Genomic DNA, 22568 nt, shown 5'->3' with positions numbered 1-22568 from the left:
CAACTAACGTATCATATGAAATCATATTAATTTTTAATTTACTTTTATAGAATCATTTTGTGGCGGTAGCCATTCTCATCCTAAATATGGAGTGGAAAGACTCAGTGATCAAACTAGGTATACTTGTGTAGTACTACGTAAGTTCTTGAGTTGCAGGTTGGTTTTGGATCATACAATATTCTAGATGCCTATTTGGGTTACAACAATATACGAAATCATAACTTCTGCCAAGAAGCCACTAGTATATAGGTATTATATCGATCTGGCTTTCTTTTGTGGCAGCATCCACTACTAGTATCAACGTCTATCTTGAGTGGTACTTTTCCCTCTCGGAATTTTGAAGAATTTAATTGCTATGTACTACTCCGAAAGTTCATGTTGCGATTTAGACACGATATTTGAGTCATAAGGACCTTTGATGTTCTTTTCACTTCTGCCATGAAGCAGGCGAGACGTGATGCAGCCTTGCCCACCTTGACTACGTGCGTGCGTCGTCTAAGTTATAAGAAGACCTTGGAAAGTGAGAGTTGTAATCCAAAAGCACATGGGACAAGGAGAGACCTTATCGTCCTCTACCTCCTCACGCTGAAATACTTTTATAGCCTAATGAAAGGTCATTCGAATTCAACTGGATCGGGGGTGCCAGACGGAAAGAATTTCACGTTTATTATATATGCTTTGGTGTTAACTTTCTGACTTTTGAGCAAGGGTGCTCACCCAAAATCAGTTAGTTTCTCCTACTAAAGATTGCCTGACTAGATCCCAGAGCATTTGGATCTTTAACTTTGGATTAGAACTGCTTATCCCTGACGAAATTTGACACGTCGAATACGAGACAAAAAAACTGTGCGTGTAAAGAGATGGACCTCTGTGCATGTGTAAAGTTTCGAAGAAGCATATTATAGGTGAGTGCACCCTATACTTTTGGGAGGGAATGAAGTTTGCGTTTATTTTATAATTCACAACACAAAAAAAGTGTTTTCCACCAAAAGAGATGCTTTTAGATCAGCCAGAGCTAATTTATAGACACAAATTAAGTTAAGAGGTCCTCAAGTTGGCTGACAACATGACCCTGTGACTATATTGTAGCAAAAGATCCCACAGAACATAGTGATAATGTACGATATCTATGTTACTTCTGGAAAGCCTCGAGGGGGTCGTTAGGGTCAATATCAGTTAGCAGTGGGAGATCAACTGGCAAAATTTCTAGACTCAAGCCTTCATCTCTCAGCTTCGTGACCACTTCCTCAAACACAATCCTGTTTCCATTTGGAGTGAGGTGCAAACCATCCCTGCATTTTATCCAAAACATTTCAGTAGCCGTGATTTTCACAACCCAACATTGTTGGCTTGAAAACCATATACATTCACCAAGATAGGGCGCTTGATCGCTTCTGCACGATACAGCTGAAAAGCCTTACCTTGCCAAGTAAATATCAGTCAAATAATCCCTTTAGGCAAAAGAGGTCCGTGGCACCAAATTCTTACACATGACATGTAAATGTACTAAAAATCACTATACAAGAAGAATGATCACTGCAGCCATATAAAGACTTGTATTGAAATGTTCACTAACACAAGTTATCAGTAACTAAATACACGGTATGTTCTACTGAAACCAGAAGTGTCATGGTTAATTTTTAGTATATGGAAAAGAGTACTCCATTCCAACTGCAAGTTACAATAATGGGATGAGTCCTTTTACTTGCAACTCGGTATGAAAGACACATTCCACTAGTTGATATGGCTAGGGCTGATTTAACAGAGAATTTAAAAATTGACCTTTCTTCAATTTTTTCCTTCTGACATGTTAGCAGTGTGGAGTGTGGACCTCTACTCTAACTTGCGAATAGAATTTTAATAATGGTTTATAATAGCAAATCGGATAGCCAGATGAAGCTAATCTGCAGGATTAATGCAGGAGTTACCATCAATTATGTGAAGCACGTGCAAACATGCTAACCATGCATACAAAAAGGCATCACACAGTACCTCAGACAAGCTTTTTCCCAGTCAGGAAACTGCTGCATTTTAGTCCAGAGGTCTACCACTGGGATCTCACATTCTCTAGCAACAGCAACACATGTTTTCGCATAAGCACTGGCAGCTTCATTTGTTCTCTCAGGCTGACCCGATGGATTATCAGTGTAAGGATATCTGCATAATAATGGTTTTTAAAAATTGAACAATTCCTTATCTTAAGATAACATCATTATCTCAAGTTACCTAAGATTTTACATCAACATTAAAAGAACTAAAAGGCAGCAAGAAACTGAAGATCTTTTATGTTAGACCATACCGAAGGCGCCCATCCTCATCAATTGGAGGAGGGGTTATGAGAAGAATTTGAATCCTTGGCCATCGCTTCTGAAACCATTAGAAAAAATAAGAATTAAAATGTAAATAGAGCCTACAATGGGATGCACACCTTTAGCTAGGTTGAAGGAAATTTAAATTAATAGTTACTTAGCAAGATTCAATGGGAAGGACGGACAACTTCGATTCATTGATGTTGAACCATAAGTGAACTAATATAACGGAACAGAGGTAGACATTGGAAATATATTATTAGAAAGTTCAAGTGCATGTCCTTGTTGCACCGAAAGATGATGAAGCTTCTACGAATTGAAGTAAATACGAGCCACAGATTTTGTACTACATAGGAAGAGGCTCCTACTACATGCTACCTTCTATATGAATTTATGCCTTCGGTTTCCATGCATGTTGAACATAATTGACATCTACAGACAGTATAAACCAACATATCCGTTGAGTACATATGATTAAGGAAGCAACTTTCCTCAGTAACATGGTAGTAATCTAATCAGCAATGGAGAATTAGATACTAACAGATGCAGATCCCTTTATTGCATTAAAAAAATGTATAGGAAACATTTACATTAACTATTGAACTGAGCTTGTTTCTCCAGCAGCCAAAAAAGAAGGGGGAAAAAGGAAAGAAGGGTAAACATTTGAATTTGGACAGGGAGCAGAGAAGAAGTAATTACTCTTTCTTGCAGATTTTATTGACCAGTGCAAAATTAAGCTAAACTGTGACAAATAAGCATTATTATTACAAGTGAAAAACACGAGCGCATTGAAAAAAACCCCAAAATTAATATTGCAAAGTGCACTTTTGATCAAGACAACTTCCAGTTGAAACCATATCTTGATATTCTTGTTAACCTGCCACACAAACAAACAGTCAACGGCCATCACAAATGCCAAATGGAGGTCCATCTTCTCCTTATATGAGAGGTGGGATATGATAAGGACACCTTCATCCCTTTCGTTACAGGCTACAACTTAAATATGTTCAAGGAAGACGGCTTTAATCACATTTGATCTAATCAAAGTAAATACGAAGCAAAGTCGAGCGATATATTTTTAAACTAGTATTGAAGAGAACCTGTAGAAGCTTTCCATCTTCATATTTTGTACAAAAAATCGTAGATTATAATCCGAAAGAATAGCAATATTAAGCTGACACCAGAATAACTTCTTTCATGAATCATGTTTCACCGATCACTTACCCTAACTCTCACATCCCCCTTCCCCCCTCCCATCTCTCCTCCAAATCAAAGTCTCTTATTTTCTTTTCTTTTTTTGGTCCTAATGGTGTTAAAACATGATTACAATCACTTGTCAAAGATAATTATTAGACTAATCCAACACTAAGTCTATACTAATCAAAGATAAATGGCTTGTCTGATTTTCAGCGGAGCACATAACAAGCAACCTCAATGGTAAATTTTTCATAGATAGTATCCACAAGCTTCAAGAAGGATCCTTCAAAAAGTTTTCCCCACGTCTTTCTGTTTTTTTCCCGAGTTTTTCTTTCTTTTTATTCTGCGGCCAAGGCCAACTCTCTCTCTTTCTCTCAAAGGCAACAACCTCTCATATTTGAAACCATAAATACATAAACGTACATGCATATCAGTGATACAAATACACTAGAGACTAGAGAGTATGGAGTGTGGATCGGTATCGACCATCTAACAACGACTCAATAAGCGTGAGAAAGGAAGGCCTTCTTTCGGTCCATCTTACAAGTTATATTCAACGCTTCCTTCGCCTCATCTGTGGCTTTGTGCCAAGAGGGCGGCCATCTCGAGAACGACAGCTAGGCGTGAGCCAGCCGCATATTAGCAAGCTATGGTCTAATTGTACAAGTCTATATTACAGTCAAGTGCCAAACATCAACAGCAGCATCCACGCCTCCACCACAACGACTTTCTTGGCTGCGTTCCATTTCTATGACATCCCAAAGCTAAAATTTTCAAGCCCACTTTACTTATTCGGTCCATCTCTGGTCAAGTGATCATCTACTTCGAAGGATAGTAGCATCTACACATACCTAGACCTAAAACCTCATTCTCATGTCACTCAAGAATTGTAATATTACTGGTTCCAACATGAAAGGCGTCTTTTCCAATCATGCGTGCCTGTGTTTGGGCGCGCGCGAGCGCGCGCTCGTGAGAGAGAAAGAGAGAGAGAGAGAGAGAGAGGGAGAGTTCTACCTTGAGAAAGGAAACAATGGAGATGAGGTTGTGCTTATATTCGTCGAGAGGCACGTGTTGGAAGGCTGAGCCTCTGTCTGGAAGGCAAGCGTCGTTTGCGCCAAAGAACACGGTCACAGCTAATGGTTCGCCACCGTCACAGCCTTCCACCGCAGGAAAAACCTTGTCCAGCACCTTCACGGCCCACCTCGTGTTGTATCCACTGTACCCTCTTAGCACCACATCAACCTGATCATCAGAACCGGCACAAACTGTCAAAAATCTTCAATCAAACCCACGAACCTACTATATAAATCATCCCCCAAAAACTCAAAAAACATAACCATTAGAAGAATCGTGCTCTTATTAATAGAGGCTATGAAAGACTATACCGAGCGAGAGAAATGGTTGGCAAGAGATGCACCCCAACCTCCGTCACCAAAGGACTCCTCGGTGATCGAGTCACCGAAAAGATAAATCTTCGGCCTCATCTTTCACAGATCTCAATACGGGATTTGCTCGATCGATCGAGTCAACTTTCTTTTATATTATTGTCACTACTTCTCATCCTTCACGTGGCATGCAATATGAAATGAAATCTCCAAAACTGAAACTCTTTTAGAGCTCTAGTTTATTGTGGTAGTTAAATAAAGGGCAAAAATAATAAAGCATGTCCCTTTTAAATACGACACCCAATTAAATGCACCCGAAAAAGGCTGGTATATGGAGAGAGAGAGAGAGCGCACTGAAGAGGGTAATGTGTTCGTGGGTTTGCCACTTTCGTTCCTCAAAAGTGTTTTATTTATCTGGTGCACCGTGCAGGTTTGGTTTTTTATGGTCCTCTGGTTTCATCGTCTTGGAGGAGCCCATCGTGGTTTGCATTAGATTTTTATGGCCGATCTATAGATTGCGCCACCCACTACACTAGCCTTTATAGTATCTCATAATGACAGGCCTGCCGTTGCCGAGCACTGAAAGTTGCTGACATGACCTGCTCTGCTTCTCACTTTTACATTAAATTATCTGCGACGGTGTGGTCCGAGTACCACGTCGGTATTCGGTAGAGGAGGGACCTTGAGGGTGGCCAAGCCAATGGGGCTACCTCAGATCTCAGAGGATTCATACAGATGTCAGTTCTCTCATCGCATAGCCCTACGCCGTAGAGAGACAAGCAGGCCGCTACCTATCTCGATCGAGTCGTCGTCCTTTTCTCGCTCGAGTGGTTTGTTTTACTAAGATTTTTAATACCCTAAGGGCATTTCATTATGATGATGGTGGGGCCAATCATGCTTTACGATAGATCATCCAACGAAACATGTATAGTTTTGACAATGAGTTGCGATGACATAAATCGTTATAAAAATTTAACATTAAATAAAATATTATAAATATATTATTATTTTAAAATTTTAAAAAAATAAACTTTTTTATTATATTTTTAAATCTAAACGACATCTAAATAACTTTCGAGCCATACTCCCTCTTTTTTAAATCAAGTTATGAAGAAATGATATTTGTAATTAGATACCAAGTCAGTTCTTTTATAAAGTTAGTAATTAAGAAATTTATATAAAAAATTAAATTTTTAATATTAAAACTTACTTTTTTTTTAAAAAAAATATACCGTTGGTAACTTCCATCTTTTATAAAAAAGTGAACTCTCCCATAAAAAAAAATGAAATTTAAATTTATCTATTTAAAATTTGTATTAACATTTCTCATTGTACTTATTATCCTTACTATATTTTAAGTGATTCTTTTTATCAATTATTTTAATCCCATATACTTAAAATGTATCTTATTATTAAGTATAATTAAGGATGATAAGAATTAAGATAAAAAATAATATTAGTCATTTATAAAAATAAGATACATTATTACTCATTAAATTTAGGATATAATAAAAGGATGTACCAGAGGGTGAAATATACTCTTTCACATCATTTATGTGCTATGATTTAATTTAAAAGATAAATTTTAAAATTTAAATATTTTAAATCAAATTATACAAACTATAATGAACTATATTTCATTGCATTAAGCATTAATGTATGCATAATTAGATATATATTTTAAGATGTTACATAAAGAGTAATATTATTTATTATCTATTTATTCATCGTTATGAACATATATGTTATGTTTTACTATAATACCAAACATTTGAAGCCGAATGATAAAAGGATAATAAACTAAAAGAAGATGAATATCATTTTATATGTTGGGAGTAGCAATACCAATTAATCTCTTTTTTTTTATTATTATTATTGAAATGGATGAAACGATGCATGTCTAATTAATGAGATAAAATGTAGAGTTAATATTTGAATTTAATATTTATGTTCGAATATTATCTAAAATCGTTACTTATACTAAAAATTTAAGCCAATAAAACAGATAAATTTATTTATTTATTTTCGTAAGAAATGTGATATTAAATCTGTCCAATAATTCTATACAAATAATAATAAGTATTGTTAAATTTCTATCTACTTCTAATATTAAATAGAGAATTAAATAGTATCTTTATTATAATAATAAAAATTACTTTTAATTATAAAAAAATACGACATTTAAGAAAAAAATTATAAAAATAAATTCATCACGTGTTTTTATATAATAAATTATTATTATTTTTTCAATTTAACCCAATACGTAAAGTCAGTTGCTACAATATTTTTCTTTAATTTTTCTTTTATAAAAAAGAAGAGGCATCTGCCATCTACAAGTTCCAAGCACTGCTGCGGCGGTCCTGCTGATCAAGTTACAGCTCGATAATTTAATGCAAAAGGAAGGCTGATATCACGTTGCAGAATTTCTGAAGGATCCACAGTCACGGATGATGGTTCGCCTAATAATTATTTTTGAAAAATAATATTAGTTTTATACGGTATTTTATAAAAATATTTTTTTAAAATTATTATTATATAAAGAAAAAATCTACACAACTTCCCATCCTCCACACACCACATATTTTTAAAATTTTTTTTTTATCAAATTTTTAATATATGAATAATGAATAGAAAAATAAAATTATTTTAAAAAGAATAAACTCAAAAAAAAATTTAAAAAAAATATTAAAAAATATAAATATTTAAAAAAAAAGTGGTGTGTGGAAGTTAGGGAGGTTGTGTAGCATTACTCTTATATAAAATATTGTATATATATCATTTGCCAATAGAGTACTGCTGGAGCGCTGATTTTAGTATGTATTTTTTGATATATTTTTTTATAATTATTTTTTATAAAAAAATTTTTATTACTTTTAAATATTTTTAAAAAATAAAATAAATTTTTAATATTATTAAAAAACACTTCTTTAATTATGAAGTAAAAAAAATTATTAAAAAATATTTCTTTAATCACGAAATAAAATAAAAAAAATAATTTTTTTTTACTTTTTAAAAAAGTATTTTTTAATAATATTATAAATTTTTTTTATTTTTTTTAAATATTTAAAATTATTAAAAAATTTTATAAAAATAATTATAAAAAAATATATATTAAAAAACAGCCAACGGTAACTCCAACGGGAGCCTATCATTTTCCTTTGTCAATATCCGTCCCCTGTTTTTTCTACTTTTTTCTTTCTGGAAACATTAATGTAACTGCGTAGGCATGCAGACACGGACATACCAATCAGACCATCGCAGCAGACCATGTTTTTTGCCTCTATTTTTTTTAGTGCAAATCTAGAAGCTATATATGTAGGATGGTTTCAGAAACTCGATCTTTTTGCGCACGCTGATAGTACATGAATTAAGAATCATGTACGTAATTATGAGCTATGTGGCTGCACGAGTTACTACTTTGTGTAGGCATGCACACAATGCAGATCAAGATCTATGGCGAAGGAGTAACGCTGCCTATAGTCAGAGTTTACGCAAGTTTTCGTGCACTTTTTTAAAAAAATAGTTAAATTTATTATTACAAAAATAATTTTTATATATATTAAATTTATTCACTTTTCTCAAATTAAAATACGCAAAAATTACAAATATGTGCTGATTTACCCCTGCTACCTTTGCTTTGACTGAATCAATTTCGTATTAGGAAAAATATATTCATTATTTTAACAAAAAATCTACTCAACCTCCTACTATTCATACAACCTCCACACTTCACATTATTTTTAATTTTTATTATTTTTTCTTTTATTAAATATTTATTATATAAATAATGAATAAATAATTTAAAATAATTTAAAAAGAATAAACTCAAAAAAAAATTTAAAAAAAATATTAAAAATTTAAAAAAGTGTGGAGTGTAGAGTGTGGTGGAGGTTGTGTAGCAAAGCTCTTATTTTAATTCTCATTATCCTTCCATCATTTCATGATGTGACATTAAATGATAGATTTATAAATAAAATATAATAAATAATTTATAATCATTTATGACTACATCATGAGATGATGAAAAGATGATAAAAATTAAGATGATAAATAGCATTACTCTTCACATTATCTGCATTCCAATCCCTACATGACAGTCTAATGACTTCAATTTTAAATTTGTTTTATGATAGCAACCAAGCATAAAGATGTGTTTTTCTTTTTTCTCGGCTGATAGCAACAGAAAATGTAAGTTAGTCGTTAATGTTTTCTTAGGATTTTGTACAACTTTATTATATAAGATATTAATCTTAATAAACAATTAGATTATGTTGCTTAATTCGAAAATATATATTAGTTTCTATTGATTTGAACTTCTTTTGGCTGTATAAAGTGTTTTGTATATCGTGGTTAAAAAAGAAGACGACTTTCATTATTTTGTTATATTTATTTCACTTCAAATTCAGCCGGACTGATTAACAATAGGCTCCAAATTCCGTTTTGCAAGAAACAAGAGCCTATGTGGTAGGACTATTAGGGTAGGTTTGCGGGTTGAGATGAAAATTTTGTGTTTTATTTTAAAGTTTAAAATATTAAGTTTTAATATTATTATTATTTTGGAATTTGAAAAATGTGTATTGGGATTTAAAAAAGTTGAATTGTTTATTATATTTTGTATGAGGATTTGAAAAAAAGTGTAATGATGAGATGAGATGAGATGAGAATTTTGTGTTTTGTTTGAGGTCCCAAACCTGCCCTTAATGTTATCCAGTTTATGAATTATGTAAACGTTATTTATATTTTTTAAAAAAAATGTAGTATATCATTAAAAAATTATCTTACACATTATTTTGAAAAAACAAAAGAGTAAATTGTTTGGGATTCACATTTCGAGAAATGATATTTGCAGTTATAAAATGTGCAGTCATCATGTACTCTATTTAAAAGAAAGGAATAAATTTAGAAACTACGTGAAAAATTTATTTTTTAATAATGACTTAACTTATTTTTTTAAATGGAGTATGCAAAGACCTCACACTTCAAGATTGTATATAACATTAGAGAAATAATACTTGCAGTCGTGAGTGTGTAAGCGCCGTACAGTTACTTTAAAAAAAGTAAATAAATATAGGATATTCCACATGAAAAGAAATTAATTTTTTAATAATAGACCCCACTCTTTTTCAAAACGACTGCATGTCATTTATACATTCTACAATTATATGTAGTATTGCTCGTAACATTATAATGTATGATGAATAATAAAGCTAACGCTTGCATAATTCACGATATTAATATCTCAAACATTAGTTATGAGAGATGAAATTTGAAGATCGTGGTCCTCCAACTGTGCAGTGTGGCATGATCTACAACTCGATTCAATTATTGATATCTCATAACAGCTTTATCACCATGACATATTTTAATGATTTTGTATATATGTTGTAGGCGACACGTCTCTATCGTGAAACGGAAAATTCATATATACATGACCCCATGCACGCACCTAGCTAGCTAAGTTTAAAAAATAAAACGACAAAGATACGTACGTAAGAAGCCTTTTTAGAAAGCAAGAATTTTGCTAAATTGGTCTGACGGCCACTTGATGATCGATGATGAAGAAAGTGGAAAGAGATTTAAAATGTGCGTCCACTCAAAACGAACGTGAATGCTGCAGAGACTCTGCAAATAATGGACGGACGGACGTTGTTTTCCAATCCCCACAAGGATGAAAAAAAGCTTCCCAAGCGTTTTTCACTTTTCCCCAATATTAATATTAATGACACTACTCGATCGCAAGTGGACTGCTTGTGGAAGGAAACGTTGCTCGATCCACCTTAATTTTGTATTTATAACCGATCGAAAGATCACGAGACATGATTTCTAATATAATATCATATGCATGCGACGTCGTTGTACGAGAACCTGCATGCATATGATCGATTTCTAATATAATATAATATCCCGGCCGGGTTAACTTGGCTATTTGGCAGCTTATATATGGTCATGACATATTTCTCAACTCATCTGCTGACACTTGCCATCATTCCTACATCATCAACGTTAACATCTACCAGCAACTAATTCACATTTAGAGACAAACTTATTTCTCATTTTTTCAACTTTAATGATTGATTGATACCTAATTTCGGGCATGTATATAATAGAATTGGAACTTTACACCTCCAATGAGTATATGATCACCAAGACCAAGACCAAGACCAAGACTCTTACCACTTGTTCCAACACTTAAAGTTTATCTACTAGATTAATTCTATATGAAAATCTTACACCATACACATCTATCTAATCAACATGTAATTTGTCATTTTTGTCTTATTATCTTAATACTTAAAATATGTATGTGTTTAAATATAAAAGTAAAAATAACAAATTACATATTAATTAAGTAGAAGTGTATAGTATTAGAGGGGGACTTTCCCCTTGAACAAATGAGTTGGACATGTGCAAAATACTAGGGCCTATTCCTATCCAGGTCCCATCCTCCTACGACCCTGGGGTTGAAGAAGGAGTTTGACCTGAACAGTACGTCAACCATGGATAGATGCATGCGCGGGAAACCACATCGATGGAGAAAGACAAGACACGTCGACCCTGACACCCTCAACAAGATTCAGCATTTAAGGATCTACGCCGACAAGAGAACAAGGAGCACAAACAACCCTCCATCCCTTGAAATTGAACATGAAGGGCGATAGCTTCGATCATCTACCGTCAAAGCTTCACTAGGGGAGCTACACCGCATTAATAGCACCACCTAGGTCTTGCATCGCATTAAAGGCCATGAATGAGAGCTACTGTAGAGGATGACATGAGCCCCTTGACATGGGGTACGAAATTCTCCCCAGCAACCATGTATAAAGGTCAGCCCTCAAGTATGAGAAATGCTCTCTGATTTCAGTGATGCTCCATCCATTACTATACACATGAAGAGACTAACTTAAGTATTGGAGGTTCTTCAGACCACATCGAGTCCATTTTTCCCCTTGTGTTCGCAGGTGCAAACCTTGATTTGAGTTGCTAGAACCTTGTCCAAGCATACAAAACACGATATTAAAGAGGATAAATCTTTCTTGTAGCATTTCTCTATCAAACCTCATAGTTCTGGCCAGTATGCATGGGCTTTCTATGTATTATGTAATGGTGAGCCAAGAGTAGTGAAGGAGGCAAAAGCCGATCTCATGATAGGTAAAACCACAAGGCATACAAAAATATTCTCAAAAAGGGGACTAAATCCTAATTATCCAATTCTCAAAAGCTTGGACTCCGACATACATATTACATGGATTGGAAAGCAAGCCCATCATTGTAGATATCATAATAATATAATTAACCTCATTGCTCACTTTATTCTATCGACAGCCCACAAAATACATGGATACCCCAACTTCATTGCCTTCAACCAAGCCCAATGGGCCCAATTCATATCCCTACATCCTACTTTATCAACTTTATTCTGTGAAAATCGAATCCAAGTGGGCCGGAATTTCCGTGCCCATTGAAAGAAAAAAAAAACAACAGCAGGAGGATTGTTACTTCTACTCTCTCACATGTCTGGCCTCGTGATTTCAAACTATTTTTCAGTCGCAAAAAGTTTCCGCAAATTTCCTCGAACCCTCTCTCCCGGCCCTCCTCCCTCCCCGAATGACCTGTCGCAGAACACGGCAGCTTCGTCTGGCTTTCTCAGCTCAGTTTGGATCAGATCAAATGATAAGATGAAAAATGCAAAACTGCCCACGATCGGACCGTCCATTTTCTTATCACAGCACAATCTTAAACTCCCGGTCCCACCTGACCAAGCTTTCCCCCCAACGCAATATCTCTTTCACACAAATGCCACCTCTCTTGCCTCTGCTCTGCAGCACTACATCAACTCGGATAACCCCTCCCCTGGCCGAAAGATACATTCCCATATTCTTAAAACTGGGTTCAGGACCAATACAAATATCTCCATCAAACTCCTCATTTTGTACTTGAAATGTCGCTGCCTGAAATATGCACGCCAAGCGTTCGAGGAATTACCTCAAACAACGCTTTCTGCTTATAATTATATGATCGGTGGATATATCAAACATGGAAAAGTTGAAGAATCACTTGGTTTAGTTCGTAGACTGGTTTTTTCTGGGGAAAAGCCTGATGGGTTTACTTTTTCTATGCTTTTAAAGGCATCTACTTGTGCTTGTCATGTGCCTTTGCCGTGTAGTTTAGGAAGATTGGTGCATGCTCAGATACTGAAATCTGCTATTGAGCTGGATGATGTTCTTTATACAGCGCTCGTTGACTCCTATGTTAAGAATGGGAAGGTTACTTACGCTAGGACTGTGTTCGATATGATGCTGGGAAGGAATGTAATATGCTCAACATCGATGATTTCAGGGTACATGAGTCAAGGTTCTATTGAGGACGCTGAAGATATATTCAGGAAGACGGTGGAAAAAGACGTGGTGGTATACAATGCGATGATTGAAGGTTACAGCAAATCGATTGAATATGCTAGCAGGTCGCTTGAGGTTTATATTGGCATGCAACGGTTGAGCTTTTGGCCTAATATCTCTACATTTGCTAGTGTGATCGGGGCTTGCTCTGTGTTGACAGCATTTGAAACTGGCCAACAAGTTCAGAGTCAACTGATGAAGACTGAATTTTTCTCTGACATTAAGTTGGCAAGTGCTGTCATAGACATGTATTCTAAATGTGGAAAAATTGTGGACGCACGAAGAGTTTTTGACCACATGACAGAAAAGAATGTATATTCATGGACTTCCATGATTGATGGATACGGGAAGAATGGATATCCTGATGAAGCACTTGACCTCTTTAGCAAGATGCAAAAGGAATACCACATTGAACCCAACTACGTTACATTCCTTGGTGCTCTATCTGCTTGTGGACATGCTGGGCTAGTTGATAAAGGCCGGGAGATCTTTGAAAGCATGGAGAGAGATTACTCGATGAAACCAAAGATGGAGCATTATGCTTGCATGGTTGATCTCTTAGGCCGTGCCGGCAGTTTAAAGAAAGCATGGGAGTTTGTAATAGGGATGCCCGAAAAGCCCAATTCTGATGTTTGGGCTGCTCTGCTTAGTTCGTGTAGGCTGCATGGTGATGTTGAGATGGCAAACATAGCTGCCAATGAACTTTTTAACTTGAATGTTGATGGTCGGCCTGGGGCATATGTTGCACTATCCAATACTTTGGCAGCTGCCGGGAAATGGGACAGTGTTAGTGAACTCAGGGAGATAATGAAGTTCAAAGGGATATCCAAAGATACTGGCTGGAGTTGGGTTGGGACTGATAGTGCTTTATAAGCTTTCAGATTCACATGGCGTAAACCATAGTCCATGTATTTTCAGGTCTCCTTTTGCTTTGACGATATTGTTTATATGGGAAACGATATCATTCAATATTCTTTTGAGGATTGGATGAACATGTAATTTATGCTTTTGGATTCTTTGATCAAGAGTGGAGACATAATTGTTCACAAGATAACCACTAGCGTGCAGATTGCAAGGTTTGTGATGTTCACTCTAGAAAGATTCAGGAAAAGGCCAAAAGGGCTCGCTTCAACTGTTGTCTGCGGTGAGTTGGTGGCTAGATTCATCCACTTTCTGCAAGGTTGGATAATTCAGAACCCCAAGTTTATAAACGCAGTAGTGGAAAGTGGGAGGAGGCTCAGAGCCAGGCTTCTAAGCTTCTTAGGTATCGAACCTGATGGACAAAATTGAGGCAAGAGATTTGAGGCTTACGTACCGAAATAATTGTTACAATATATTCAGTCTCGGCTGTCATTGGATGATGAAATTGGGAAATTTTAGAAGAACCAAGGCAGCGAAACCAAGTTTTCTTGTCGCTCGTGGCATATGGACTATGGAAAATGTCTTAAAATTCTGGTAGAGAATAGAAGCGCTGACCTCGAAGGCAAAGCAGTTCTACAGCAAGTTGCTCATTTTTATGCGAGGGCGATATCTGTTCAAGTTGAAGAATATTTTGGAAGCAGTGGTAGACTGGTAAGTACTCTTAAACATTTCCATTAGGCGTTCAAAGTAGCAGCTTTTGACCCTCAACACTTGAGAATGAGCATATGCTCGATGGTTAAAATATCCAGTAAACCTGAAGGGGCAGTTTGTTTGCATATCATGGCTTCCAAAGCATGTTGATTCTGTGATTGTCTGTTCGAAAAATGAAGCGGTGACAATTTTCTTACACAGCATTTTGAGGATTTTGTGACTCCTAGTGTCATGACCAATTAATAATAGCCCAAGAGGGGAAATTTTCACGAATAAATGATATATTTTTCCATCAGAAAGGAATGTAGATAAACAACCAAAATCGTTCTTTCTTCAAACAAGAGACATTATAAAACTTGATTGGAGGTTGGGGAAAATTTTAGTTAAAAGAAAGCACTGAAAAGACATTCCACGAAGGGAGCTTCGGGAATAGTTCGATGATGACGTGGGAATTTGTTGTTGGTAGTTCACCTGTTTCTTTCGAAGATCATGACCCAAACTTTGTTTAAACGGCACAGCATAGTACGTGTTCATTTTGTCTTTTTTATCGACCTGCACTAGTACTCGTGTTCTCCGTCAACAAGATTTTGCATTGTATTTACTGCTTCTTGAAGCTGTGAGAACGAAAGATCTTGAAAAGAAAGGCCCAAAAAGCAACGACGAAGAAGAAGAGGAAGAAGAAGAAAAAAGGAAGAAGCTATTATGTGCTGCTGCTGCTGTGAGGATTGTGAATGCAGGCCTCTGGGCTTTCTGCTTGGCCTGCCCTTCGCTTTCCTCGCCCTCCTCATCTCCCTTGTTGGAATCCTCGTCTGGATCGTCGGGTTAGTCTCTCTCACTCACTCACTCACAGAGATTTGTTAGAATACTGATGTTTCCTCCTATCTCTTTATGGGAACATTAGAGAAAAACCTTGTGTTTCTGAGGCTGCAGGTTGGCGTTGACTTGCATATGCCCATGCTGCTTGTGCGTGACACTGATCGTTGAGTTTGCACTAATGTTAATCAAGGCTCCCTTTCTGGTCATGGAATGGTTCACATCTAAGATCCCCTGTTAAAATTGTAGGTAGCCTGAAAAGAATATCCACTATCCAAATGTTGATTGATATTTGATTATCTTCCTAATAGACGTGTAACTTGACACGTCTTGGGGAAATAGATTTTGTCTCTGCTCTGATGCACAACATATATCTCATGAGTAATGTTACATACAGTCGTGAAATGCGCAAATTCATGACTGTACGGTGCTTATACACCCACAACTACAAATATCATTTCTCATATCTCATTGTGGTGAAATTCTGTAATTTTCTACCAAATTGAATCATTCGATTCGAAAAGTAGCAAGTATAATAATAAATATTTATGCGAGATTCATATTGTCTCAAAATCTCAAATGTTATAGGATTTAGATTAGACCATCTTATTTGGACACAGAATTGAGAAAAATCTTGATTTTTCCATACGATTCTAGTGGTAAATAATAAATCTTGTGATTATTATCAGTATTGTACTGGACCATTTGGAGAGCTAATGTATGATGCATTTTCATTTTAATATATTACCGTTTTAATTACTATACAAATTGTTCTTTAAAAAAGAAAAGGTTGATTTCGTCAAGGGCTGATGGCATATAGTCCAGTTCTTCAAATGAAAAACTTGGATTCGAACTCATAATCCTTAAAAAAAAAAAAAATTAATTTCAAAGATCTTTTACGAAACTGGTTTGGGATTGATAATTAATATTCCGAGCGTTAGAATATGTAGTAGTAAAATTGTTCTTTTAATCAAAGATATTTTGCTACGATTTATTTATCTGTTTTATTTTATGGCATTGTTTTGTCCTAAAACTCTCTCCATTCGGTATACTTCTCTTTTATTCAGTTTGATTATCTTGACTGATATTTTTTTGTTTATGACAATGAATAATACCAACAAGTCTATTATGTTTATCTTTGGAGCTCCACGTATATTGTCGGAGTCTCTTACGTTTATCCTTGGAGCTCCACGTGTATTCTCCGACAAAGAATCATGTCCCACCTCAATAGAATTAAGGAAAAGTGTTTTTAAGCGAGTTAGACAGGTAACACATTCGTTCGATGAAATGGTGGTGAAATGGTTGGAATTAAAGATGAAAATAATTTTTATAAAATAGATAACCTTTTTTTTTTTTTTAAATTTTTTCTTTTTATTTTTTTTATTAAAAAAAATCATATTAACGTTGATATGCGATTTGATGCGTCAAATTACTTATATGCTTAGTAAGTAATACTTGTAACATAAACATAATATTACTGATGTGACAATTATGTATTTTAAGGTGAGAAATAATTTTTATAAATTTTAAATAAATAGATTTCACATAAATTTTTATAAAATAATAAATTTCATATTAAAAAATTATAAAAAAATATTATTTATTTATCTTCTACTTTTTTTTTTTTATAAAGAGTTTACATAAAATTTATCTATTTTAAATTCGTAGCTGATATTATCTTTTAAAAATTATAAATTAAGTTGATATTTATAGGAGATGAAACTACCATTCCGTTTAGATATAGAAACGGTTTCATCTCATCTTATTTCATTATTATAATTTTTTTAAATTTTTACATAAAATATAATAAATAATTTAATTTTTTTAAATTTTAAAATAATAATAATATTAAAAAATAATATTTTAATAATTTTTAAATTTAATTTAAAATGATCTTATCTCATTTCATCATCCAAACCAACCAATGAGCTTAAATGTCAAAACCAGGGACAACCCACCTTGCATTATTTCAATCTTTTGGTCCATCCCTGCAATTGATTACTAAACCCAATGTCGATAAAATATACGTAGATTTGTCGGTGTGTCCTCACCACATTAATAAGATACGTATTATTTTATTCTATAGTCCATTACCAAAGGAATAGTCCATGGTTTCCAACAACTCGACTTTTCAAAAACTAAAGCCAACACTGTTTTAGACTTGTCTAAAGTAATTAAACCCACAGAAAACAGTTCAAAACAACTATCGGTTTCTCGTCACGTCCAATAATGGTACCCGATTATAATATTTTATGACTTGTCTTATTGTGTTACATGTCTAACCTGTTTAGTAAATTACTCGTTCTTATTCGAATTTGAAATCATTTTTTTAGTTTTTTTTGTGGTTAATATTTTATAAGCATGAATTATATTACATTACCCAAACTTGTGAGTATGTCCAATTACTCATCTCATATGAATTTAATCAAACGAGACCTAAAAAAAAAAAAAAGGAAAAGACAAATTGAGTCCCAATAAATGACACGATACGAGAAGTATATATTGAGTTCTTGTTACAAAGAACATGATTATTAATCGACACAAATCAATGCGTTTATTAATCATATGTAATCAAATCCATATAACTTAACTGTAATGTTCGAATACCAAACTTTAATCTTATAATCTACGGTCGGATTGGTAGTTCGAGTCAAAGAAATTAACCAATCATCCAAGGGAACGAAGAGAACGAAGAAAAACTGATTCTTCTCGATGTTCCGACCTTTAAACGGTAGGCTGTAGCAGCCAATCACGTTTTTATTCTCCCAAAGTCCGCCAATGGTTTCCTAAAAGCCACTCTTTTTACTTCGCTGTGCGGCACCCATTTTCCCAGATCAACCTATATCAGAGCACGATCAAAACTCAAAAGCCGTCAGAAACCCAAAAACCTGATTAATATCAAAGGGATAATTTAGTTTCATGGCAACTGCAAATTCAATCGGGTCAGCTGCGGCTCCCGCGCCTTTCCACCCAGCTGCCCCCATCGGAACGCTGGGATGTCACCTGGCCCGGCGGCTCGTGCAGATCGGCGTCAGGGATGTGTTCTCCGTGCCCGGGGACTTCAACCTGACACTTCTGGATCACTTGGTCGACGAGCCTGGGCTTAACCTGATCGGCTGCTGCAACGAGCTCAATGCCGGGTACGCCGCTGACGGGTACGCGCGCTCCAAGGGCGTTGGCGCGTGCGTGGTAACCTTCACAGTCGGGGGGCTCAGCGTTATTAACGCTATCGCCGGCGCTTATAGTGAGAACTTGCCGGTGATTTGTATAGTTGGTGGGCCCAACTCCAATGATTACGGGACTAACCGGATCCTCCATCACACAATCGGGTTGCCCGATTTCTCTCAAGAGCTCAGGTGCTTTCAGACAGTCACTTGTGCTCAGGTAACTCGGAAAGAAAGAAACATAGTTTATATAGCGTGTCTATGTGTCTCATTAATTTCATGCTTTATTTTTGGAAGCTTTGATCATCCTATGCAAGTTTATAATTGATTGGTAATGTACGCAGGCAGTGGTGAATAACTTGGATGATGCGCACGAGCTGATCGACACGGCAATTTCGACTGCCTTGAAAGAAAGCAAGCCGGTTTATATTAGTATCGGTTGTAATTTGCCGGGTATTTTTCATCCGACTTTCGCTAGGGAGCCGGTGCCCTTCTTTATACTACCGAAGTAAGGATTCTTCTCTTACTAATCGATTTTGGGTTTTAGAATGTGTATGAATTTGATTTGCCTTTCTTGAATTCTTCAACCAATTTATGGTTCGTTTAGAACTTATGGGTTCCTATAATTAACGATATGTTTTACGACTTGGTTCACGCATTTGACAAGTGTGTTTCTTTCTTTGGTTAGTACGTTGTTTGATAAATGCGACGGTAAGGTGCAGACAACGGGTGAAAATTATGCTAGGCAGCTTCAATAATGTTGATAAAAATGTAAAGTTGATACACTTGAAGTGGGCAGTAAATAGCTAGATGGTTATAGAGAAGAGAAAGGATCTTGCTTGCTTGCTTGCTGAGGTTTCTCTATAAACTTTGCTTATTTTGGTTTGAGCAGTTGATCTTTGACTCCCTATCTATGAAAAAAAAAACGTGAACAATATGATGGCATAAGTTTTTGGCCGATAAAGAACAGAATTTTGGATTAATACATCCTGAAGACATTCTCATTCGTCCATTTGGGATGTTTATGGGTAGTGGTGCTCTACGTCACTTTTAATACATGGGAAATGATGTACCCAGATCCAAAAAATGTCATCTTCTTGCCCCATTTTTGCGATTTTCGATGCAACTATAAATTCTGCAGTTTTTTTCAGCGCACATCTTGTTTTAAGTTGTAGAGATGGAACTTTTGCTTACTCTAAATCATTGGATCCTAGTCTTTTTAGTTATGTTAGTGAATTGACTCACGTGACCACTCTTTTCATGCAGGGTTAGTAATCAACAAGGATTAGAAGCAGCGGTGGAAGCGACGGCTGAGTTTTTGAATAAAGCTGTGAAGCCTGTCATTGTGGGTGGGCCCAAGTTAAGGTTTGGGCAGGCGCAAAAGGCCTTCGTAGAGCTTGCAGATGCCAGTGGGTATCCAATAGCTGTCATGCCCTCAGCCAAGGGGTTAGTTCCGGAGCACCACCCGCACTTCATTGGGACTTATTGGGGTGCTGTCAGCACCAGCTTCGTTGGGGAGATTGTGGAGTCTGCCGATGCCTATGTTTTTGTTGGTCCCATCTTTAATGATTACAGCTCTGTTGGTTACTCCTTGCTGATCAAGAAGGAGAAAGCAATAATGGTGCATCCTAATCGTGTGACTATAGCCAATGGTCCCTCTTATGGCTGGGTTTTCATGGCCGATTTCTTAAGTGCATTGGCCAAAAAGCTAAAGAGAAACAGTACAGCTCTTGAGAATTACCGCCGGATCTTTGTGCCACCAGGCATCCCTCTAAGATGTGAGAAAGATGAGCCTCTAAGGGTCAATGTTCTCTTCAAACACATTCAGGTAAGACCCAAGAATCGCTATGTAAAACGAAACATTTTATTCTGAGAGGTCGTTGAGGTTTATGAAAGACATACTCCTTTAAACTACTATGTTGTTTCTTCTCATCTAATATCCAGTACGGTTGGTGTAGCATATTCCATCTATTGGTTTAGTAAACTTGCCCGTCATAGTTCATCAATTTTTTCATGCCACTGGGATTGTAAGATTGTGTTCCAGTCCTTCAAATGGTAACCTTTTTTTCATGTCTCCTTTTTCTGGACCATCCTCCTAGAAAAATTGTTAGGTCTTTATTGTGAAATTTTTGGTTGTTAATTTTGAGCTCCAAACTTTAAATAATCTTAGTAATACACAATTTCTTCTTCCTGCGTCTTTTTTCATGTTATAAGTAATCAAATATTTTATTTGATTTAAACAGGAGATTTTAGGTGGAGACACTGCAGTAATTGCTGAGACTGGAGACTCATGGTTCAATTGCCAGAAGCTTCGCCTCCCTGAGAACTGTGGGTAAGCCAGGCTCTTCTTTAAGCTCCCTTTATACTTGAATATGAGATGTTTATCAGTCAGCAGGGTGCCATTTTTTTAATATCGATTGGATTCAGGTATGAATTCCAGATGCAATATGGATCTATTGGCTGGTCAGTTGGTGCCACTCTTGGTTATGCTCAGGCTGCCAAAGATAAGCGTGTGATTGCTTGTATTGGTGATGGTAGTTTTCAGGTTAGTGATAATTATGATAGAAACTATTATAGCACGTTTGTGCTGGTGGTAGGGATAGCAACGGGACTGGTAAGCCTATTTCCTGTCCCTGTCCCCTCCAAGCAAAACCTTTCCTGTCCCTGCTTTGGGGATTTGTGGGGATCCCTGACTTGGTCCTGATGACAGATTGCTAAACCGTGCCATGGAATTTCTATGTTTTGGATTATAGATTATAGAGCATGGATTGACGAATGTTCCGTTTTATTCAGGTTACAGCTCAGGATATTTCAACCATGATTCGATGCGGACAAAGGACCATCATATTCCTAATCAATAATGGTGGTTATACAATTGAAGTTGAGATTCATGATGGCCCATACAATGTGATTAAGAACTGGGACTACACTGGCCTTGTTGATGCCATCCACAATGGCGAGGGCAAATGCTGGACTGCCAAGGTTATCATCATTCATGAGATGGAATTCTGATTCTTATATTATAATTAAGAGGATATGAGCTCAATGATTTATCATTTTACTACACATGCATAACTCTTCCTCAGCTTGGTCATTGCAACACAATTCTCTGTTTGTGATTAACTTCCAAAATTTATCCTTTTATCGAACATTATTAAGCATTGCTTAGTCTGTAATTTAATTTGTTTTCTTCGTATCCATTTCATTCTTACTGTTATATGCTTTCTTTCAAGTGATTCCGTTATTTTAAAAATACAGGTAAAAACAGAGAATGAACTGGTAGAAGCCATTGCAACAGCAACAGGAGCACAAAAGGATTCTTTATGTTTCATTGAAGTATTTGTGCACAAGGATGACACCAGCAAAGAGCTGCTGGAGTGGGGATCCCGAGTTTCTGCTGCTAACGGCCGCCCTCCAAATCCTCAATAAGAGATTGGTGTTGGAAAATTTCTTTCCGCAGGTTCGGAATTTATATAGAGTTCTAATCCAGGGACATGTAGCAGAACTACAAATAAGAGAAAACAGGCTTGCTTAGTTTGGAAGAGATTTCTATTGTTGTTGCATCCTGCTTTTTGTTGTAAAAGAGGCGAGTGTTTATTGCTGTATATTAGTATCAAACCATTTTGGAGCTTTGAAACTAATCTTGCCTTTCGTTCATCCTACCCACCTGGCTAGCTACATGATGTATTAATAAAAACTAACTGTTAATGCCATAATTTGCACAACAGACCG

At 35.9% G+C, this 22568-nt stretch overlaps 4 protein-coding genes across 5 annotated transcripts; 3 read left to right on the top strand and 1 right to left on the bottom strand.

The window, feature by feature from the left end:
- Positions 1-922: 922 nt before the first annotated feature.
- Positions 923-5708, bottom strand: LOC109012616 (GDSL esterase/lipase At5g45920-like). Of its 2 annotated transcripts, none has more exons than XM_018994334.2 (5): positions 4892-5708; positions 4521-4748; positions 2300-2367; positions 1993-2157; positions 923-1292 (listed from the first exon to the last, which is right to left on the bottom strand). In XM_018994334.2, exons 1-5 carry the CDS (start codon positions 4988-4990, stop codon positions 1133-1135), a joined length of 720 nt encoding a protein of 239 aa, XP_018849879.2. In that variant the 5' UTR covers positions 4991-5708; the 3' UTR covers positions 923-1132. The 2 variants fall into 2 exon arrangements, with proteins under 2 accessions (XP_018849879.2, XP_035544983.1); XM_035689090.1 differs by lacking the exon at positions 923-1292 and adding an exon at positions 1299-1904 and having other exon boundaries at positions 4892-5642.
- A 6720-nt stretch (positions 5709-12428) lies between these two features.
- On the top strand, positions 12429-14180 carry LOC108998415 (pentatricopeptide repeat-containing protein At1g28690, mitochondrial). The gene has a single exon (XM_018974966.2). It carries the CDS (start codon positions 12568-12570, stop codon positions 14158-14160), a length of 1593 nt encoding a protein of 530 aa, XP_018830511.2. The 5' UTR covers positions 12429-12567; the 3' UTR covers positions 14161-14180.
- Positions 14181-15526: 1346 nt separating this feature from the next.
- LOC108998416 (signaling peptide TAXIMIN 1-like) lies at positions 15527-16221 on the top strand. The gene is made up of 2 exons (XM_018974968.2): positions 15527-15680; positions 15790-16221. Exons 1-2 carry the CDS (start codon positions 15562-15564, stop codon positions 15911-15913), a joined length of 243 nt encoding a protein of 80 aa, XP_018830513.1. The 5' UTR covers positions 15527-15561; the 3' UTR covers positions 15914-16221.
- Positions 16222-18319: 2098 nt separating this feature from the next.
- Positions 18320-22533, top strand: LOC108998404 (pyruvate decarboxylase 1). The gene is made up of 7 exons (XM_018974950.2): positions 18320-19056; positions 19181-19344; positions 20103-20664; positions 21080-21168; positions 21264-21381; positions 21630-21818; positions 22095-22533. Exons 1-7 carry the CDS (start codon positions 18592-18594, stop codon positions 22263-22265), a joined length of 1758 nt encoding a protein of 585 aa, XP_018830495.1. The 5' UTR covers positions 18320-18591; the 3' UTR covers positions 22266-22533.
- Positions 22534-22568: the final 35 nt, after the last annotated feature.

This window comes from Juglans regia, chromosome 4 (assembly GCF_001411555.2).
Source record: "Juglans regia cultivar Chandler chromosome 4, Walnut 2.0, whole genome shotgun sequence".
In the NCBI taxonomy this organism is placed as follows: domain Eukaryota; kingdom Viridiplantae; phylum Streptophyta; class Magnoliopsida; order Fagales; family Juglandaceae; genus Juglans; species Juglans regia.
The sequence above is the reverse complement of the archived record's forward strand: the minus strand, read 5'-3'. Positions and strand labels throughout refer to the sequence as shown.